Source organism: Ascaphus truei, chromosome 1, assembly GCF_040206685.1.
Source record: "Ascaphus truei isolate aAscTru1 chromosome 1, aAscTru1.hap1, whole genome shotgun sequence".
NCBI lineage: Eukaryota > Metazoa > Chordata > Amphibia > Anura > Ascaphidae > Ascaphus > Ascaphus truei.
The window spans coordinates 94,495,401-94,516,974 of NC_134483.1; the positions used below are offsets into that span (position 1 = coordinate 94,495,401).

General features: G+C 43.4%; 1 protein-coding gene across 2 annotated transcripts; it reads right to left on the bottom strand.

Moving 5' to 3' along the window:
• Nucleotides 1–3,005: 3,005 nt before the first annotated feature.
• MARVELD2 (MARVEL domain containing 2) lies at nt 3,006–20,211 on the bottom strand. Of its 2 annotated transcripts, none has more exons than XM_075592167.1 (7): nt 20,151–20,211; nt 14,851–16,030; nt 12,381–12,416; nt 9,304–9,449; nt 5,861–6,032; nt 4,229–4,279; nt 3,006–3,307 (listed from the first exon to the last, which is right to left on the bottom strand). In XM_075592167.1, exons 2-7 carry the CDS (start codon nt 16,015–16,017, stop codon nt 3,194–3,196), a joined length of 1,686 nt encoding a protein of 561 aa, XP_075448282.1. In that variant the 5' UTR covers nt 16,018–16,030; nt 20,151–20,211; the 3' UTR covers nt 3,006–3,193. The 2 variants fall into 2 exon arrangements, with proteins under 2 accessions (XP_075448282.1, XP_075448274.1); XM_075592159.1 differs by lacking the exon at nt 20,151–20,211 and adding an exon at nt 19,803–20,142.
• Between the last annotated feature and the right edge of the window lie 1,363 nt (nt 20,212–21,574).

Sequence of the window (21,574 nt, forward strand, 5' to 3'; positions counted from 1 at the left end):
CCTGTGTTGAATTCTAGTTCTGGCACCCAAAAGGTGTTTTTTTATGCCCAAACTTTGCCTCTGTCACACAGATAGAAACCCCGCCTTGTGGGGGTGTATAACACTCACTCATCAATGTCATTTGACATTTGCTGCAGGGATTGAGAATGGTTTTTAAGACAACAAAAGCCCAAAGCTACATCCAATATGACAAAAATACACAGTGAAATACCTCTCGAAATACTCTCTCGAAAAAGGGTCTTTTAGTTAAACCCTTGGGCCAAAGAGTCATAAGCTTGCAAGCCACGACCAAATTTGCAGGTCCTAACACTACCTGATCAGTAGGTGTTATTACCTGCAAATTTGCTCCCCTCTCCCCTCCTGATTTAAACCCAGTTTCTGTACCTGTAAGTATCTTTGTAACTGGGAGGGCCCTTGCCCTGTACCCCCTCCCCCAAAACAAATCTGAGACAGATGAATTGTCAAATGCTTCTAGCACGAAAGATCAGTTCCAGGAGTACAAGCGGTACCAGTCCGTCAGCTTTTTACAATTGCTTTGAAGAAACATATAATTTGTTTTTTATTGCTACTAAAAATTTAAGTAATGCACCCAAAGCGGAGACTCGAACCTTCAATAAAGCACGCCACAGGCCTTTAACAAATCAGTGCTGTAAGAAATCTCAAACTTTGAGATATTTGCTTCTTATAACAGAAAAACTAACAAATGTATGTAACCTATTGTAGAGGTTACAGACTACCTAGACAAACACTGTGATAATTACTTTCTGAAAGCCTAGACCGATATAGTATCAGATGTAGTATCTGCTGCTCATTGCACTGTTTTGACCAAATCGGCAAACCAAGGCCTTCTGGGAAAATAAGGAGCAAGATCAGTAATTACCTCTTACTTCATATTTTCAGACTTTCATCATTTGAAGCAGAGGAAATGGAGAGAAGATTTAGCTCTGACAAAATGACCTCAGGATAGAGAAAGTATATGGATATTTCTATCTGGAACAATGTTCTACTATCTTGCAATTCTTTGCTAATGCCCCTCTACCTCGATTTTCTGCAGGTCATGTCAGCAAGAACAAGAACTTACGTCCTCATAAGTGCCCCCACTGCCTCTACGTTGACAGAAATGGAGTCAGTGTACGTCAGCCTGCGATACTTTGTTTCAAAAATAACATCACCAATAAAAGATGTCAGCCTCTTAACTTCTTAGGAGAGAGCTTTTATAATCCATATACATTTTTTTTGCATTTAAAAATTAATTTACAAAGGATGCACCCTTCATTTAAACTAAAAGCGCACTGCATTTTGATAAAGAATACTTCCTATTGCCCCAAAACACCACTAAGAGGAACACATGATACAAATCTCAGATTGTAGTGCTGTTCTGCAGATCTGATGACTGTATTTGTCACTTGCTCCCACAGCCCTGTAATCAAGAATAAAAGAGCACTGTTCTTCACTGCGGTATTGGTTTCTCTACTGAAATCATTGAAAGCGTTAAATAAGATGAGCATTGTAATGGAACTTGCCATATTTCAGGCAGGTAGGAGGGTCCTGGTCACAAACTGGAACTGAGCCAGAAGGATCTCGATCCTGAAACGTTAATGTTGCCCACCTTTGCTTGACTAGTGACTATGTTTTGCATTTGGCCGATTGATTGAGGTTTTTGCTTATATCCTGGGTTTTTGGATATATGTCCCTTGTTGGGATGGTCTCTCCCTGGCTATAGCCGACATATTGCCTTATGGGCAATTTTTGCAGGGTTTGTCTTGCTATTCCCCTGTCATTCAGGACATTACCTTTACTATAGCATTCTCAAACATTGACATCATTGGGACAGAGACACCGTGGATTACTACCTCCGTGCTTTATATTTAATATAGTAGACATGATGTGAGGTTCAATTACCCGTGTAAATATTTTTCTATGTGCGCAGTAAAATACCATTTCTTGTATTTTGATCTCCAGTTTTGCCTTGTTTCTTCTATTGTGAGTGCAGGGAAGACTATTTTTACACGTGGAAATGTAATGCTGTGTGTGCACTTTACAGATGCTCTGTTTCAACTTCCTATTAATGGGTGCTGGTCAGAAGGCCTTTTATAATGGACCATATTTAGGCAGCGGGTACATCTTATGTAAAAGGAGCACGTTCAGTGGCACTACTGCCATCAGCTGCAAGGCCAGTTATATTACCACTAAGCTACTGGGAATTGTTTGAAGTTTGTGAACCCGGTTTGAATCCTGATGTTCACTCTCCTTGGCCAAGCGAAAAATAAAAAAAATAAGTTCTTAACATTAAGGCAATAGTTTCTAAGGCAGCAATATACAGTTATCTGCTTCTCCCACCCCTGGCCATCACTGAAGGTTTTCTTAGCACATCCTGCTGGAAGATAAACCCAGTTGGCACTGGGAATAAGTAAAGGCAGTGGCAAGTCACAACTGAAATCAAATCCGCCGAGCAAACTACTATTTTAAATATCACACACACACACACACACACACACACACACACAATGTTAATCTCGATTGTCGGCTCCCTCGTAATGCTTTTAAACATTTATAATACTGAAGATAAACCTGAAAATAGTGTATGCATAGTAAATATTTTAGCTGTACAAAATGTAGTAAGACTACAGTACCTGATTTGTTAACTCATGGCATAGACAGGGGTGCGCAAACTGGGGGGCGCGGTTCACTTACATGGTATCAGTCCAGCTTCAGTCCATGCATCGTCAAATGACGCAGCGGGGTCATTTGACACTGCATTAGAGGTAAGGGGGGGGGGGCAGTGCAGGAACTTTGTGCACCCCTGGATAGCATATGAGGACTGCCCTATTCCATTCTGAAGCGCACAATAGGCAGGCATACGCTTATAGAGCTCCATGTTGACATGAATTTGAAGAAAAGGTGACACTGTGCTCATTTGCATGTCATTTCCCAGAATCCCTTTCTGCAATGAAAGCACCGTATGGCCAAGAGAATGGTGAAAAGCAGGGTCGCAGACACGTGAATGTACTCAAGTGGTATTTTTTATTTGCTAAAATTATACTAATATACAGAAATGCTTACATAAAATAGATTTTTTTAAATTGTGAAATATTAAAAAGTGGAGGGCTTCACGCAGTTCACATTCCGTTAGGCTATGTACATAAAAGGCAGATCAAGTAAAGACGCTTCACTTTCCAACAGCGAACTCATTTTAGCCGTCGTTCCAGGTCATGACTTTGTCATACTCCTGAATCCTTTGCTTAATGTGGGAAAGTTTGTTCTTTAGGTATTCACAGCGCTCTTTCTTTTCTAAAAAGGTAGGATCCTAAAGAAATGAAATAATGGAAATCAATATCACACAATTTACACACAAAGTTTCATTGCTTTTTTTGTTGTGGGTCACAAAGAAATATTGACACGGAAAATAGTGCAACGATTAATGTTTTATTCACTAGGTATAACTTCATAGGAGACATGAGGAGCGAACATCTATTATGGTTATATTGTATTTTTTCATTTTTAGTAAAATCAGTATGGGAGACTAATTGTTAAATGTGATCGCCGTTTCAATGTATTTTACTTGAGCACCATTATACCCAGTTCTTAGAATTTGGTTGTACCCATAAGCTGAATACTGTTATAGTAACTATTTTGTATAGCTCTTATCTTCCAATGGGACTCAAAGCGCCACAGAATTACAATATAGCGCCTGATAAGCCGTGCAGACAGTCCCTGCCCGATGAGCTTACACTATGTTTTTGGTGCCTGGGGCACAAGGAGCTAAAGTGACTTGCCCAAGGTCACAAGGAGCCGACACCGGGATTTGAACCAGGTTCCCTGCTGCAAACTGCGTCGTTATCAGAATCAGTGCTTCTACTCCCGGAGACGCTCCTTCATTGTTCATCATTTATAGGAGAGGCACTTTAATACTTGGCTTTCAAGACAAGTTGGTGAGGAAGCATCTGCTTCACTTAAGCATCTGTAAACTTGAGCAGTAGGACTCCGCGAGCTCAGCAATTACCCAAGAAAACTACAAACACCTGTGTATGGGGGTCTGTGATTTTCAGATCTTTAAATTAAAAACCCTTAGTAATTTGTTGCTCAGATAAAAGTGTTTGGTTTCTAAAGCAGTATAGCTTTTTATCCATGTCAATGCTGCTGGCACCTAAAAAAAACCAAAGCAAATTCACTACCAGCTCCCGCCTCGTCGGTTCTAAAAGGGTTAAGTGAAATTTGTATTACTCACATTTTTTTTCTTTTGATATTCTTGGAGAACCTTTGAAATCCTGTCATATTCCTGGAATAAAATACATCAAATGTTAAAAAAAAAATAATAATATGAAATAGAGTCCCTATTTAACCAAAATGTAAACAAAGCATTTAGCAAGGGCCTTACACAGACGTATTAGAGTCTAAACATAGGGTCAGAGCATTGAGACAGCTTTTCTGTTAGTTGTATGATGTCATTAATCTGGGCAGACAAAATACCTGTGACACAGCTAAGCAATAATGAGGTACTAACTGTGCTGAGCTGCATCCCCTGGAGCCAGTCTGCTCTAATATGACCTACAGGTTCCCCCTAAATGCCAAGATATTCAACTTTATTTTATCTGTTATTATGAAAAGAAACAATATTGCAACTGGATGCTGGCACAGGTACATATAGTCGTCAACTTCGCAATGTTTTCTGACGAAACCCAAGTACAGATGAACAGAAAGACAAGAGGACACACACACACACACACACACACACACACACACACACACACACACACAACATCAATAAAGTGATTGTACACAACAACCATGTGTATGCAAAACAAAGCAATTACGGAGAAATTAAGACCCCAATGTCTCCCCACACCCCTTTTATTTGCTTTTCTTTATTACATTGGTGGGAAGCAGTAGGTGCCTGGAGCTGAACCATGTTCATTTCTGCTCCTGGGACCCCATGATTCCCAAGATACATAGCAGGAAACGTGCCACTGGTTACTTCCCTGTGTTTAAATCCTCGCGTCACATGGGCCAATAGGGAGCCGCAACAGAGATTAAAACTGCCATTTTGTTTCCCAAACTGGCGTCACCTTCCCCGGCAAGCATCTCGGGAACCAGATGTCCCCCCCAGAAATGTAGTAGAAGGAACACAGGGAACAACGGATATGATGCAATCATATAACCTCTAATTCCGCTGCCTCTGCAGATTGGTTAAAGAAAATGTTTAACCCCTTCACTGCTAGACAAATTTGTGGCCCGTTCTGGCAGCGGAGGCATTTAAACTTTTAAAGGCTGCAAGCCATCCAAAACACAAACACATATGAAGAGAATACAGAAACTCAAAGCTTTTACAATGTAGTACAACACCTGCTCTTCCTAAAATACTAATATTATAAGAACAATTACATAGCTCTAATTCCCTCATTCATATTACTACCACAAGGGGACAGGATAACCAGTTTCTTTTTTTTGGGGGGGGGGGGGGGGTATCAAGCAACAAAAATCTTTTATATATAGGGACTATTTTGCACTAAGCAGGCTGAATCTTGCCCCCATGAGCCCTTCAATGCCAGGAGGTATCTCCAGTGTACACAGCAACCAATCACAGAGGGAAATGCCCAGTTATGACAAGGGACCCATTCCTTAGCTCAATGGCAATAATGTTACTAGGGAGCCTTTTGTATTTCTTTATATGACTAGGAAAAACAGATGTATATTGGCAGGCCATAGGGTTTTCCGGTGGTAACACCAGGAGGAGCCCTGTTCCATGGCCAAGCCAAATTAAACCAAATGGAGGCGGGAAGCACTACTCGTTTTAGGTGGTGGAGCGGCTTGCAGAGTCTGCTGGACACATGGAGATGTTGTCCATGAAGAAGACACTTACGTGTTGGTTGTCTGGATTCCTCGGGAGTTTGTTCATCACCGCGTCCAATTCATTAAACTTTTTTAGAACGGCTTGCACCTCGGCTGAGAGTTCTTTGTACTCTGAGAATTGATCGTTGAACACGGCTTTATATCGATCCCGCTCTTCATCGGATTTTATCGACTGGTATTTTCTGCACAGAATTTAAACACAAACACTGATTAAATAGGACTGCAAACCTCTGAAAAATTGATGTATTTTTCCCCCCCATAAAAATAATGTTAATACCAGGAGTTTCACTGGAGCTTAACCAGTTCCTTAAAGCTCCCAGATTGAGATATACTGCGCTCACAGGTTTTTAAAACAGGTTATAAAATAAATATAAATTAGCTATTGGAGTCACCAGAATGACGGCGGCATTCTATTGGTGACAGGGGTGACAGGGGTGACAGGGGTGACAGGGGTGACAGGGGTGACAGGGGTGACAGGGGTGACAGGGGTGACAGGGGTGACAGGGGTGACAGGGGTGACAGGGGTGACAGGGGTGACAGGGGTGACAGGGGTGACAGGGGTGACAGGGGTGACAGGGGTGACAGGGGTGACAGGGGTGACTCCCCCCCCATAACATCCAGACAAATATTCTGGGAGGAATGAGGTTTTAAGTTATTTTTGTTTAATACAAAGAAACGTTTCAAAAGAAAGCTAAGGCAGAATGAGATAGCCCTTTATGAAGTATTCCCTTATCGTGAAGGAAGAGAAGGAGACGTTCCTGTCCATAATATAAAGTGGGCAAGCAACATCTCAATAAATGGTGCCCATTGTTTGCAATCTTCAAGGGCAAATGACAAAGATAGGAATGTTATAACGCATAGCAGAACACAGGGGTTTAATTATGAGAAAGAGACAAAAACAAAAATTGAGCAAACCATTTAGATTTATATTAACCCTTCTTCTGCTAGAGACCAGCAGCACATTTATGACCATAGGTACATATCACAGTAAGTTCTGCAAGAGGTCTTTATTAGGAATGTATATCTCACAACCAGACCTTTTCCTTTTTAAATGTGCTACTCATCACTCTTTATATTCTCATTTAAACAACCCAAAATACCCACAAAGATGTCGCCAAGATATAAAGATGCGCCACATTTCAAGGTTGGGTCTAAGGTGGGTGAGGGGAGAAAATAAATATGTACCTGTTGCCATTTCAAATCTGTTTCATGAAGGTTCAGCATTTACAAATAAGAAAACACAGTATAAAACTTTAAGTTGATGCTTACATGCGGAGCCACACTGGCAGCCGTTCAAATGATGCAGCATATTGATATTATTTGTAGCTGCTCTTATATGTATTAGTGTGCAAGTGTCATCTTAAACATTAATTTAAATTTTGCTTTAAAAACAGATGACTGCCGTAGAAATTCCACATTTTATATGGAATCAGGATGGCAGTAACTGAAAAATAACCAATAAAAAGTACTTTCTAAACCAATTATAATCTACGCCGAACATAATACTTTTCTTCTTTCCATGTTAAACAAAGGGAATATCTGATAGTTTAATATAAGCTAGTAAGCCGAACTAACAAGTATGGTTACAGTAGCTGGGATCCTGAACGCTATTCCCACTGGAGTTCTGCTATCGTGATCCATAAACAGGAGGCCCAAAGATGCCTTGTAGTCTGTAATTCCAATATATTCTCTTCCCTCAACTACTTGCTGTACACCGGCTATAGGTAACTAGTCTGAGTAACCCTCGGACACTACAATTAATGGTCGTCTCATATCAGCTAATCTGCTTTGTTTAGGGAACATTTGAGTCTTAATTATCAGTGAATTATGATCTAAAGCAGTGGGCTTCAAATAATTTTACAAAGGGTCACAAACTAATTTTCTTTTTCTGGAGGGTAGAGACTAGTGTACCACAGTTTAATTTATTTATATATCTAGACAAAAGCAAGTAATAGTGAGAAAGAAGTGACGAAAACCCTCCACCCTACAGCAAACAAAATACCACGTATGAGCACATTCACATGTTTCAGACACGTCCACACACCTTTCTTCAGCCATTACCTCTTGGCATACAATGCTTCCACCGCAGCCAGGGATTCTGGGACATGACATGCAAATGAGCGCTCAGGTTTGTGGGCCTGCCTGAGACATGCGAATGTGCTCATAAATGGTATATTGCAAAAACGAAGGTCCACCGCACTCTCCAGCTGTAGATTTAAAAATACATTTAGTACATCTAACAGAATAACACAAGTTACCAAGAACCACCCGGGTTCTTTGCCCAGCACATACTGCAGTATCCACCTCACTGCTCTTTGTAGCGAGTTCAGCCATGTCATTGGCCAGAGATTCACTTCCTGCAGGTGGAACAAGGTGCATCAACTCCCTGCAGAACATTTAAAGTACCACACAATGCAGGATTATTTCTACTGATCAGTGGGAAGCAGGCAGGCAAGCTGGCCCAGCCTTGTGTGGTATTTGCATGTTCTGCAGGGGGTTGGCTGCTGCTGCAGCTCCTGGTGTAACTCTCTAATGCAATCTGCAATTAATGAGTACTGAGTTGATGGTGAGAGGTGGATCCTGCAGTACTGCATGTACTGGACTAAGAACCAGAGTGGTTTGAAACGTCGCTTTTAGTAACTTATTATTTTGTTGGATGGAATAAATTAGTTTAAAATCTACACATGGAGAGCGCGGTGGACCTTTGTTTTTTGCATGGCTACAGATTTTGAACCGGCGTGGTTTCCCTGGTTCGGCTGTCGGCACGCCATGAAGATAAGCAGTGCCTGCTTTTCCTATAGCAGTTTGATCTATTGAGACCTTTTATACGGCGTTTGTTACACAAGTGGGAGATTTATATCTAAAAAGACTTAAACTATCATAGTTCAGCATTTTGGAAGCATTTATAACGTCAGTACCATATATTTGTATCACCGTAGCTTTAGTTGCTTGAGCAACTTCATTGAAATTAGGAGGAGCAGACAGTCCAAGGACTGCGGCAAGTCCTGTCGAGGGCCGGATTTCAGCACACAGGCAGCAAGTTAAACAGTCCTGATCTACAGTCTGTCCCACGTACTCAACAAACATAATTCCAGTCCCACTTAACATCATGCCATTTTATAAAATGCTGGTAAGCTGTAGAGAATATATATATATATATACAGTGTTCGACAAACCTATACATTTGCTCGCCCCGGGCGAGTGGATTTAACCCCCGGGCGCAGCACACGTTTGGTACTAGGTGGCGAGTAGATTTTTTTTGTGTGGCGAGTAGATTTTTTGGTGATTTGTCAGTGTGTGTGTGTGTGTGTGTGTGTGTGTGTGTGTGTGTGTGTGTGTGTGTGTGTATATATATATATATATATATAAACACACACAGATCAAATAAGCAGCATACTTGTACATGGGGTTTAAAGTGACCAGGTAAGAGGAAGTGTAATGCATAATACTTACGCCACATAGTCTGGCGTCACTATAGGCTTTGGAATGTGACCTGCTGGAATATGTCCACTGAGATGCTCAGGTCTCATCTCCATCTTGAAGTCTCCTTGATGGAAGCGATCATCTCTAGCGCTATCATTACCCAAGGCCACGTCACGCTAAAAGAAACAGGAGCCCTGGTTATCGAGCTGGAAATATTTTGACTTTACCCGTTTGGTCAGAGTTTCTACTGTAGGAGAAAGATCGTCCTTTATTTTACCAGCGGTTCAGGCAATATTTAACTGGTGTCCCGCATTTCCCTGGGGCCAGCATTATCCATGAGCAAATAAGTCCGGTTTGGTAGAGCAAATCAAACCGCAATGTGTCTGGTAAAGGAAGTAATGGAGACATCTCAAAAAAAAAAACAGCAGGTAAGAGATGGCTCCCACGCATTCTCATTGGAGGGTGCAAGTAGCCGTATTGGTCCAACAAAGCGTGAGATACCGCGAAGGTTGCGATGCCCTTTAGTGGACCAACTAGTCACCGGCTAGGATGTTGCAGGGGGACAATTTTATTTCCAGTAAGTGTTGCGACCGCCAAGGAAAATAATTCTTAAACTAAGGGCATATTATAGATTATAATTATATAATATATTTATTTCACGATTTTATTTTTTTTTTTTAAAGACGAGTGAGGGTGGGAAGAGAGGTAAAATACTACTGAACTCAAGTTTCATTTAATTTACAACAACTGTAATTAAAAATTATTAAAATAAGTGTAAAATTTACAATCAAGTATTTGGCGTGCCACAGAAAACGACCACGGCAGTCAGATGTCCCAACAAAATATCCCTAGTTTTACAATACAGAACCAACAGTTGTTCCGGGCTAATTTACGCAGAGAGCCTTCCCTAGTCTACAAACATGAATAAGTACTGCTGCAGTCAGGGCTGGCACACCTCTACTGAGGGTTACAATGTACCCCCAACAGATACGGAGCTATGAAAAATGCAATCTAAAAAACGTCTAAATATCTGTATTTTCATTTCAGGATACAGGGAGCAACATTATTTGCACTCTTATTTATGACAGTAAACATTGCGGTATTAAAGCAGCATACTGCCATCTTTTAGCTCAGGCGCATTACATACATTACTGCATGTGTAGCGGGTGAACCAAGGTTCAATTCCCAGCGTCCATTCTCATTGATCAATTCCCTTAATCTCCCTGTGCCGCAGGTACCAAAAAATAGATCGTAAGCTCTACAGCGTGCCTGTAATTTCTATGTACAGTGCTGCGCACGTTGTCAGTGTTGCATAAAAAAACATATATTATAGGTCACTCACTAAATTTAACAAGACCTTCAGCAGGAGACCAAAGATGGTGCAAATAAAAACGAATGAAATCTTTTGACAAAGGCCTGCCAGGCCGAAACGCGTCAAGAGGACTCGCTTGCACCTTGTGCAAATAAAGCTCTTTTTATTTTCTCACATCAGCCTTCACTTTTCCTTTTTTTGTGCTGTGCGGCGCTTTTTTCTCTTTCTGAGAGGTTTTCCAAATAAAAACTAATGAAATGTTGACAATACAGGATGAAAGACGACAACTAAAAATATGCTTACAAATTCTGTGTGTAGGCACAAGGGAGCCCCATAGCGTTAACAAGTATAGAATAAAAGCCTTGGATCAAGATTGCAGAGCAATGCCATAACCCGTGTCAGAGTAAGTATAGAAGTGAGATATATTAGGTAATATACGCACATGCTCATTTTCTTCTTTTGGCTCAGCTGCAGTTATGCTAATAAGCAAATCCAGGTGCTTCAGCAAAGAGCATTTAAAAAAAAGCAATGTCTAGCAACACCCTAATTTGAAGTATAAACACAGCAAAGCAGCAGTGTAAAAATCTATTACCCCCTAGTGGCAAGATCAAAGGGAGCAAGAGAGAAATTACCAGCAGGCAAAGGGAAATATAATGTAGTGCTCACTTATACGCATCTACCTTCACAAAGGCAGGCTTTAAAAACACCTGTGTGTTACATTTATGGGTGCAATCATAATGAACATGTCAGAAAACCCTCCGGTCCCCTCACATCTATCTGGTCATTTACAGCAGACAGCTGTATGGAGGAAGAAAGATGTGGAATGAATAACTTCTGAATAGCTGGGGGCCGCGCATGTGGCCAGAAGCCACGTCTTCTCCGTGTGTCACGTCTTCTCCGTGCTCCACAGAACATGTTGCAATTCGAACCATATTTAAATTTTAATAGTCAAAAAAGAAGGAACTTGGGTGGAGAACGATGGGAGGAAACACGGAGAAGGAACTTCCCACACACATTGCTATGGATAATGCTAGAATTAGGACTAATTTTCTGCAGATTTTAAAGTGTGTCCTACGTTTACGGGATTCAAATTAAATACATATACAAATCTGATACCCAGAAGTAACTGTACTTTTACTGTATAAGCATAGCAAGCCTTAAGCTAAGAAAACAAAACGTCTATTTAGCATGCAAACAACTAACCAGCAGTAGAATATTTCCTTAGTTAAATGTAGTTATCAGTGATATGTTTGCCAACATCAACTACACAGTAACAGTTTAAACAAGCTGAAAACGCCATGCTTATATATGGTGTATTTTGGAGGGACAGAGGGGTAGCTCTTGCACAGCCCATATGTCAACTCATTTTAATAAAAATAAAAAGCTAAATCCCTAAGCCCAGCTAATGTAGTTGCTGGAAAGTCCTGTTCTATCCTATGTACCTGTAGGTTAGTATCATACACTAAAACAGGGGTGCTTAAACTCCAGTCCTCAAGCCCCCCAACAGGTCAGGTTTTCAGCACAGATGGCTCAATCAGTCCCTGCTTCAGCACAGGTGGCTCAATCAGTCCCTGCTTCAGCACAGGTAGCTCAAACTTCGACAGCCTCTAAGCTACCTGTGCTGAAGCTGGGATATCCTGACCTATCAGGGAGGGGGGGGGGGGGGGGGCTTGAAGACTGGAGTTGAGTCTCCCCCCCCCCCCCCCTGCCTTAAAACACTGATTTCAGTGCCCAACGGGAAGACATTTATTGCCACCATTGCAGCCAGTGAGGCCAACTCAGGTCTGTTACTTACCATTACTCTTGGTGGAGAGATCGGCGACGACTTCATCTAACAAATGGAAGAAAAAGAAAAAAAAAACAGAAGTTTGTCAGCCAGTGCCCGTTACTTCCTCTCCCTGAAGTAATGCAGTCGCTGCGTGATTAGAGCAGCACTCCCTCCTGGTGGGGGATTTTTGTATAAGCGATTTCATGTTACCTAAACCTCGGGACTCGGACTACATCGACAGACCCCGAGACTTGACCGCAGTGACTCAGAAAGGCAGCATTAGTACCTACAAGCCAACCAAACGGCACTATAAGGCCCACTCACTGATGGCTGGGATTTTTTATCCTGGGACTTTCCTGGTGAACATCTCCTGAGCTGTGGGGTCAGCAGGTTGGTTCCCAATGTATATTTCTAAATGTGGGCATTAGTACTTTAAATGCCTGCTGAAATATATGTGTCGGAGCTGGTAATGGTTGCAAACAAGACGAAAAGGTTTAAAAACAAAATGATTACTAAAGGGGGGGGGGGGGAAAAAAAAAAAGAAGGATTGGCAACATGATTAAATGCTGATTACACAAATAATAGATCACGTTGTTTTCCCCCTTCACGGAATATGTGGTTGGTATAAGGAGTTTCACCGCTACAAACACCTACACAGGATAGTTCTGAAAACTAAATCTTGGATGGGTGCTCTGAACAAAGCAGGTCAGTAATATACGAGACAGGTAACCAACTACGCTAATAAGTGTTCAGTGTAAGAGCGCTTTCCATTACGTGTCTTGTGAAAAAGATGAGAAGTCTGATTGGATACTATCCTTATACAGTTTAGAATTAGAGGTATTATTTCAATCATAACACTGTATGCATTGATAATCTATTATAATAAAGTGTGTGTGTGTGTGTGTGTGTGTGTGTGTGTGTGTGTGTGTGTGTGTGTGTGTGTGTGTGTGTGTGTGTGTGTGTGTGTGTGTGTGTGTGTGTGTGTATACACACGATTCAAAAAGAATTGAACAATTAAAAAAATGTATTGCTCAGTAACGAGGTTATATATGAACAAGTAGTATGCACCAAATTGTAGATACCCGTAAGCTGCACTTATAGTGCCGGCGACACAACCGTTGCATCAAAACAAATGCATTGTCGCCGTCGCATGCACTTATAGTGCATGCAATGGCGACGGAGCGACCAAAAATCTGGTAGTCGCTCTTATTTGATTTTTTTTCGGCGACGGTCTCCCCTCTGCCTTCCCCCTTTTCTGACGTTACTGGCCTTGCAGCCAGCGACGGTCGCCTAAACTTTGAATGCAACTTTCGCAATGGCGACGTCATGGGTTGAGTCGCCGGCACTATAAGCGCGGCCTAAGGCTACGCTTAGTGACGGCGACGCAGCTTCAAAACAATTGTATTAACGCCCTCGCGTGCGCTTATAGTGGACGCGACGGAGCGAGGGTGCTACTAATATCCATGTAGTAACTAGAATTTTATTTTACAGAGACGGTCTCCCCATGTGACTGCCTATAAGCCAATCACATAGCCCCATCTGCCATCCCCCTTGCTGACTTCACTCCCCTTGTAGCCAGCGACGTCTCCAAACCCGATTACAACTTTCGCAATGGCGACTGCTGACGTCATCGGTCGCATCGCCGGCACTATAAGCGCGGCCTTACATTTCTCAATTTTCATCCATCTTTCGACACCAGGGGGCACCCCAGTGTTTTGTGTGTTGGAGGTTGCTAAACTTGGTTCTGCGACTGCAGTGCAAAGATCATTCCGTGTACAATACAACAAACCTCCACCAGGTCGTAACATTTACCGCTGGTACAAGCGGTAAGGTTTCATCTTCAGCCGCCAGACCGTGGGCTGAGGGATGCCCTGCTCACGGCTAGCTCTCCTTGTCTATTTCCTGGGACTTCGCTGAATGGCGACATGAACACGATTCACAGCTTCCTCAGACACACGTCCTTTACAGGTGCATCCTTTCTGCTCCATCTGTTGGACCAGCGGTAAATGTTAGGACCTGGTGCAGGTTTGTTGCATTGTACACGGAATGATCTTTGCACTGCAGTCGCTGAACAAAGTTTAGCAACCTCCAACACACAAAATGCTTTCTCCTGTTGTGTCAACATGATGAACACTGGGGTGTCCCCTGGGGCCGAAATTTGGAAGAAAATTGAGAAATGGAAGGGTAACTACAATTTGGTGCATACTACATGTTCGTATATAACCTAGTTACCCAGTAATACATTTTTGAAAGTGTGCAATTCTTTTTGAATCAGTGTGTACGTACAAACAACTTATTTCACCAACAGCATCAGGACTGGTTAAACTGATATGCAGTGATAATTTAAAATGACGCACAGGATAACTTCTAAGAAGAGGTACAAAAAGGTACAACCCCCTTTCATACAAATACAGTACGTTTTCTATAGTTGCTTATGCAAGTCCAACGGAACGCTTTAACTAAAACATACAAGAGGAAAAATAGTGTGAATTCTTACCTCACGCTCTATATATTCCCGCCGCCTCCTGGTCCCCTCATGCCTCCAGAGCTTGAGACAAACTACAGCACTAATAAAATACACTAGCATGATGACAAATAGGAAGATAATCGCTGCCGTCTGCCCTCCTTCCACTCGGCAGAACGATGCATTCAATGGGGTGTTAAACAACTGGTAATAGCATAGTCCCCCACGGTTAGTGTCATTCACATAAACAATAGCTGCAGACATGTATAATATAAACATAGACACATTGATTCCAAATTCTGTTAGAGGCCACCAGTTGGAATCCAGGAGAATGGTCCGATAATACATTGACATACCAAGCACAAGAAGGATTATAGTCACTATCCAGGCCACACCTGCCACCACAAGGACAAATGGCGTCTTAGGCCCGCTATAATAATATCCTCCCTGCATACTGGCAGTATATCCATATGGCTGTGAGTAGCCAAACATGTTGTACCATTCATTGTCTTTGTGGATGTAAGCTGTAACGCAGGCGAAGACGCCCGCTCCCATCAGAAGCTCTACAACACACAGGATTCTCAGCAAGCCTGCCCAGGACTTCATGTAGGCGTATCTCATGTTGTACTCTTCTACCCGCTCACTGTACGTCTTCACAGTTTGCGTTTGGCGCCCCAGAGAGCCATAAGGGTCTTGAAGCATGGCTTCTGCTTCTCTCCTCGAGTTGTAGCTTCCACCTGACCCCCCGTAGGGATCGTTATAGGAACTAGCAGCTGTCTTTGAGTCTCCGAGAGAGCTTTTCCCACGAGGTCCGGAAGCAGCGAGAGATGGTGAGGGTGGAGGGGAGCACCCTACTCCCCCTGAAATGTAGTTAATATCCGACATGGGTTTTTCCCATTTATTCTCCTTCCTTCCCTTGAAGAAGTTCTTCCAGGAATCTGGGACAAATCGCCTTACAGGTCTAAGTTCAAGTGCTGTGACCGGTTCTTCACCATCACTCGGATAAAACTCAGGCCCAAAGGGAGGATGCAGCGGCAGGGGAGGTGGTGGTAAGGGATCGCAGCTTAGAGCCAGCTCAGAGTTCTGCAAATTGTTCTCTCGAAGAGAAGAATCGACTGGCACCTGATCATACTGAACACCTCGGCCATTTTCCCTTCTGCCTGTAGATCTAGGTCCTGAAGATAAGCCTCCACCAGACATTTGTGAAGGATTCCTGCATTACAAATAAAGACGCATTAAACAGCTGGATACCGCTGCACACATTCACACAAAAGACTTTTCTAGTAAAAGCTAGATCATGAACAGCAAATAAAACTTGTTCCATTAAAGTAGATTAATCTGTAACATTATGTTATTGTATTGTATATTTATACATGGTATTTAGTACTATATTTCTGTACACACACACACACAATTATAAAACTTTAAGACATTTCCCAATCTAACCATCTGTATTTACACTGTACACGAGATTGAGACCTCACTTGCATTTTGTCATGTTTCCCACAGTTGTTTTTTACTGTACTATGAAATTGGACAGGCATTTTTACACTTAAAGAAAAACATGGTGAAGTAATTTCTTCTTATACTGTATACATGCACTTGGTTACTGGATCATTTGCAATTGTAGTGCCGCAGGAGGAAGCCACAACTTTCATATTAATGAACAATTGGTTAACTGAGGAAGAAGTTCATAAGCGGCTTGAAAAAAATGAAAGTAAACAAGGCACCTGGCCCTGATGGTATACATCCAAGAGTTCTCAAGGAGTTAAGTTCAGTAATAGCCAAACCATTACATTTAATATTCAGGGACACCATTTCCACAGGCTCAGTACCACAAGATTGGCATAAAGCAGATGTGGTGCCTATATTTAAAAAGGGAGCTAGATCACAACCAGGGAATTACAGACCTGTAAGCCTGACTTCAATAGTAGGGAAACTACTTGAAGGTTTAATACGGGATAATATTCAGGAATACCTAATGGAAAACAAAATTATTAGTAATAGTCAGCATGTATTTATGAAGGATAGATCATGCCAAATTAACCTAATTTGTTTCTTTGAGGAGGTGGCAAGTATGAATTTGGGTAATGCAGTTGATTTTGCAAAGGCTTTTGATACGGTTCCACACAAGAGGTTGGTGTACAAAATAAAGAAAATTGGACTCAGTAATAATATATGCACCTGGATTGAAAACTGGTTGAAGAACAGACAACAGAGGGTTGTCATAAATGGAACTTTTTCAGGTTGGGCTACGATCGCGAGTGGAGTACCTCTGGGATCTCTGCTTTTTAACGACCCGAGATTGGAATAGAGAGCAAAGTCTCCATCTTTGCTGATGATACCAAATTGTGTAAGGTAGAGCAGGATGTAATTTCTCTCCAGAAGGACATGGAGAGACTGGAAACTTGGGCAGGTAAATGGCAGATGAGATTTAATACAGATAAATGTAAGGTTATGCATTTGGGAAGCAAGAATAAAAAGGCGACTTACAAATTAAATGGGGATACATTGGGGGAATCCTTGATGGAGAAGGATTTATGAGTGCTTGTAGACAACAGGCTTAGCAATAGTGCCCAAAGTAATGCAGTAGCTGCAAAGGCAAACAAGATCTTATCTTGCATTAGGCCCGGGCCATAGAGGTGTGGGGAGAACGGAGGCGCGCTAACGCTGAGGCTCGCCTGCTTCAGTCAGCGCGATTGCACGGACTTGCAGGCGAGCCAGCGTGCGCGAAGGGAGCCGGGGGGGAGGTGGTTGGAGGGGGGGCAGTGACGTCGCTGGGCCAATCGCCCGCGACGCACTGACGTCAATGTCACGGCGCCATGACGTTGCCGCTGCTGTGCTGTGATTGTAGGTTTTCAGCCGACAGCGCACTGAAAATCAGCTTGGTGCTCGGCCGAAACCTCCAACTCCTCAGCACGCCTGCAGATGCTCGCGTGAGCCCCCTCTGAAGGCATCCTCATTGAGGATGCAGGGGCTCAGCGCGGAGCGTCCGCACGCCTCAGCACGGCCTGTCCGTCTATGGACTCGGCCTTAAACGGGCAATGGATGGATGGGAAGTAAACATAATGATGCCCCTTTACAAAGCATTAGTAAGACCACACCTTGAATATGGAGTACAATTTTGCGCACCACTCCTTAGAAAAGACATTATGGAACTAGAGAGAGTGCAGAATTAATAAAGGGGATGGACAATCTAATTTATGAGGAGAGGCTAGCTAAATTAGATTAATTATATTACAAAAGAGGCGTCTAAGAGGGGTTATGATAACTATATACAAATATATTCGGGTACAGTACAGGGAGCTTTCAAAATAACTATTCATCCCAAGGGCAGTACCAAGGACTCGGGGCCATCCCTTAAGGTTGGAGGAACGGAGATTTCACCAGCAACAAATGAAAGGGTTCTTTACAGTAAGGGCAATTCAAATGTGTAATTCATTACCCACGGAGACTGTGATGGCAGATACAATAGATTTGTTCAAAAAAAAGGTTGGACATCTTTTTAGAAAGGAAAGGTATACAGGGATATACCAAATAAGTAAACATGGGAAGGATGTTGATCCAGGGATTAATCCGATTGCCAATTCTTGGAGTCAGGAAGGAATTTATTTTCCCCTTATGAGATTTCATTGGATGATATGACACTTTTTTTTTGTTTGCCTTCCTCTGGATCAATAAGGAAGTATAGATATAGGATAAAGTATCTGTTGTTTAAATTTAGCATAGGTTGAACTTCATGGGCCCATGTCTTTTTTCAACCTCATCTACTATGCAACTATGTAACTATGACTTACTTGCCCAAGGTCACAGAGAACCAACACCAGGATTTGAACCAGGCTCTAATGCCTCAAACTCAGTGTCATTGTTTTCAGTCAGTGTCCTTACTCACCAAGCCGCTCCTATATATACATATACACACACACTTTAAATGTTATTAGGGGACTAATTGCATGTTTAGTAAGTGGCACATATCTGACAATATTATTAGTCATTATGACATGATCAGAGTTATGCAAATGTCTTCGGAATGTAAAACAAAAGCCAAGAAACGATGGGGCACATTAAAAAGTTTTTACAGAGAAATGAGAAGCAAGAGGATTAACTTCCTGAAACATTCCCGAATATGCACAGAGGGAGGTAGGAGAGTGAAGGAGAAACTGTTCTTTCCTCATTATAAAACTAGCCTGTGTTTCTCAAAGTACTAGAACTCCTAAAAACCTTTCACGCGAGTAGGGACCGGGTGTACTGGACAATAATTGAGAGCAGACAAAATGAATGGTAGCACTTCTGTCATTATGCTCACGTGACACTGCACATGGCCACATGTTTTGTGCACTCCGACGACGCAAGATACTAAAGTGACTCAAAATTTGCAGGGTAAAACCAGTTTTGTAAATGACATCCCACTGGATAAGCTGGAATATAGAACTTGGCTTTTGTAATAGGTAAGGAGGGCCCTACAGATCCAATAGGATTTAGGACCTTACTTTATATTATGCGAAGAGCCCATTCTAGCCAGGTTTCTTTCAATGAAAAATCTCATTACATTCAGGGGAATTTTCAACTGAAAATGGTTTGAGTGGCCTCTTAGGACAATATAGAATTAGCCCATAAGTGTGGTAATATTCACTTAAACTTTACTGGAAGACTTCAGATGGCTGCCAATAATATACAAAGGGATACTGATTGGGACGTAGTAGTAGTAGTAGTAGTAATAATAATAATACTGTGAGACCCTGTCATAGGTGGTTATATGGAGAATTTGGCTATGGGATCTAGAGATAATGGCAAGTATATGGGGAGTAGCTATAGACAAAGGGGGGGGGGGGGCAATCTACACAGGGGGTTCCCAAAGACGGATCCTATATAAAGGATCTACAACACTGATTAAGGATAATAGTGGATCTATAAAGAGATCCTAAGGAGTAATAGGGCAGATCTAGTGAGAGTCCCAGGGAGAAGGCTGCAGAGAGAGCACTCACCTGCTGTGTGCCGGGACAGGTGATCAGCAGCAGTCTCTTGTCATGTCTCTCCCCCCAGCACTCCCTATATGCCGTCTCTGTCTCTTCCGCCCGCACTCCCTATATGCCGTCTCTTGCCGTCTCTGTCTCTCCCCCCAGTACTCCCTATATGCCGTCTCTTGCCGCCTTTGTCTCTCTCGAAGTTAAAGCTCTTCCCCCCTCCTCCTCAGCCCCCGCAGAAGTCTCCCCCTTGCTTGTGGCTTGTCACCTCTCAGCGGGGTGATGAGCTTTTAACCCCCAGGGAGGATTGTCTGTATATTAAATGCACGTCCCTTTCCCTCTCCCTCCCCCTCTCTCTCTCTCTCTCACCTGGAAGCTGCTCCCAACAGACAGACTTCCTCTCTCGGTCACGTGACGCCCCTCCCCTCTCCATGGGTGATGTCAGGGACACGCCCCTTCCCTGCAGGTAGCCAAGCATCGCCTCACCTGCACTGGGGGCGACAGGCACAAGTAGTGCCTCCTGCTGCTCCTGCTGCTCCTGCTGCTCCTGCTGCTCCTGCTGCTCCTGCTGCTCCTGCTGCTCCTGCTGCTCCTGCTGCTCCTGCTGCTCCTGCTGCTCCTGCTGCTCCTGCTTCTTAAATCTCTACTTGAGATGTATTATCTCCACCCACATATAACAAGTTCTTATAACCTACTATCATGGCTATGCTTTAAACTGCGATAGTTCCAATCGGGGTCCTGTCGCACACAATCATCTATTGACTTTAATAGGAGTTTCCGTGCAGTAGGCCCCGACTGGCACTATTGCACTTTAATGAATAACCTTGAATCTCCCTTAGGCTTTGGTCCCGCTGCGTTCGGCGGGGCGGACGGCTGCGTGCGCGCTACACACCATCTGATATTATTCTCCTGAGCAGGTCCCAGGCCCCCCTCCCGGCACGGCTCACTACACGCTGTGACGCGTCAGCCGCCAGGGGATGCAAGAGAATTGTAATCCCAAGCGGCGACGCGTCACGTGGTGTGGCTGTGAGCCAATGAGGGGAGGCTTCGGGGAGCGGGGAGGAGAGGGTGGGGGGAAAGCTGCTCATGTACTGCGGGACAATGTCAGCACCTAAGTATTGGATTGAAGGCCCCCCTAGCAGTGACGGGGTTAATTCGCCTGCCGAGCTGTGTGTCAGCGATTCCCCCCCCCCCCCCTGCTCCGATCCCCCGTGCTCCGATTCACCCCCCGTGTGTATTTGTGAGTGCCTGTCTGTGTGCGTGAGTGCCTGTCTGTGTGTGTGCCTGAGTGCCTGTCTGTGTGTGTGCCTGAGTGCGTGAGTGCCTGTCTGTGTGTGTGCCTGAGTGCCTGTCTGTGTGTGTTCCTGAGTGCGTGAGTGCCTGTCTGTGTGTCTGTGTGTGTGCCTGAGTGCGTGAGTGCCTGTCTGTGTGTCTGTGTGTGTTCCTGAGTGCGTGAGTGCCTGTCTGTGTGCGTGAGTGCCTGTCTGTGTGTGTGAGTGCCTGTCTGTGTGTGTGCCTGAGTGCCTGTCTGTGTGCGTGAGTGCCTGTCTGTGTGTCTGTGTGTGTGCCTGAGTGCCTGTCTGTGTGTCTGTGTGTGTGCCTGAGTGCCTGTCTGTGTGTGTGCCTGAGTGCGTGAGTGCCTGTCTGTGTGTCTGTGTGTGTTCCTGAGTGCGTGAGTGCCTGTCTGTGTGTCTGTGTGTGTGCCTGAGTGCGTGAGTGCCTGTCTGTGTGTCTGTGTGTGTTCCTGAGTGCGTGAGTGCCTGTCTGTGTGTCTGTGTGTGTTCCTGAGTGCG

What these genes read in the sequence shown, in the direction of transcription:
- MARVELD2 (XM_075592167.1), bottom strand. Translation starts at nt 16,017, where the DNA reads ATGTCTGGTGGAGGCTTATCTTCAGGACCTAGATCTACAGGCAGAAGG. An exon ending in GGAATCCAGACAACCAACAC is followed by an intron (nt 4,280 to 5,860) that starts GTAAGTGTCTTC and finishes ATTTTATTCCAG; the next exon opens with GAATATGACAGGATTTCAAA. An exon ending in AATATCAAAAGAAAAAAAAT is followed by an intron (nt 3,308 to 4,228) that starts GTGAGTAATACA and finishes TCATTTCTTTAG; the next exon opens with GATCCTACCTTTTTAGAAAA.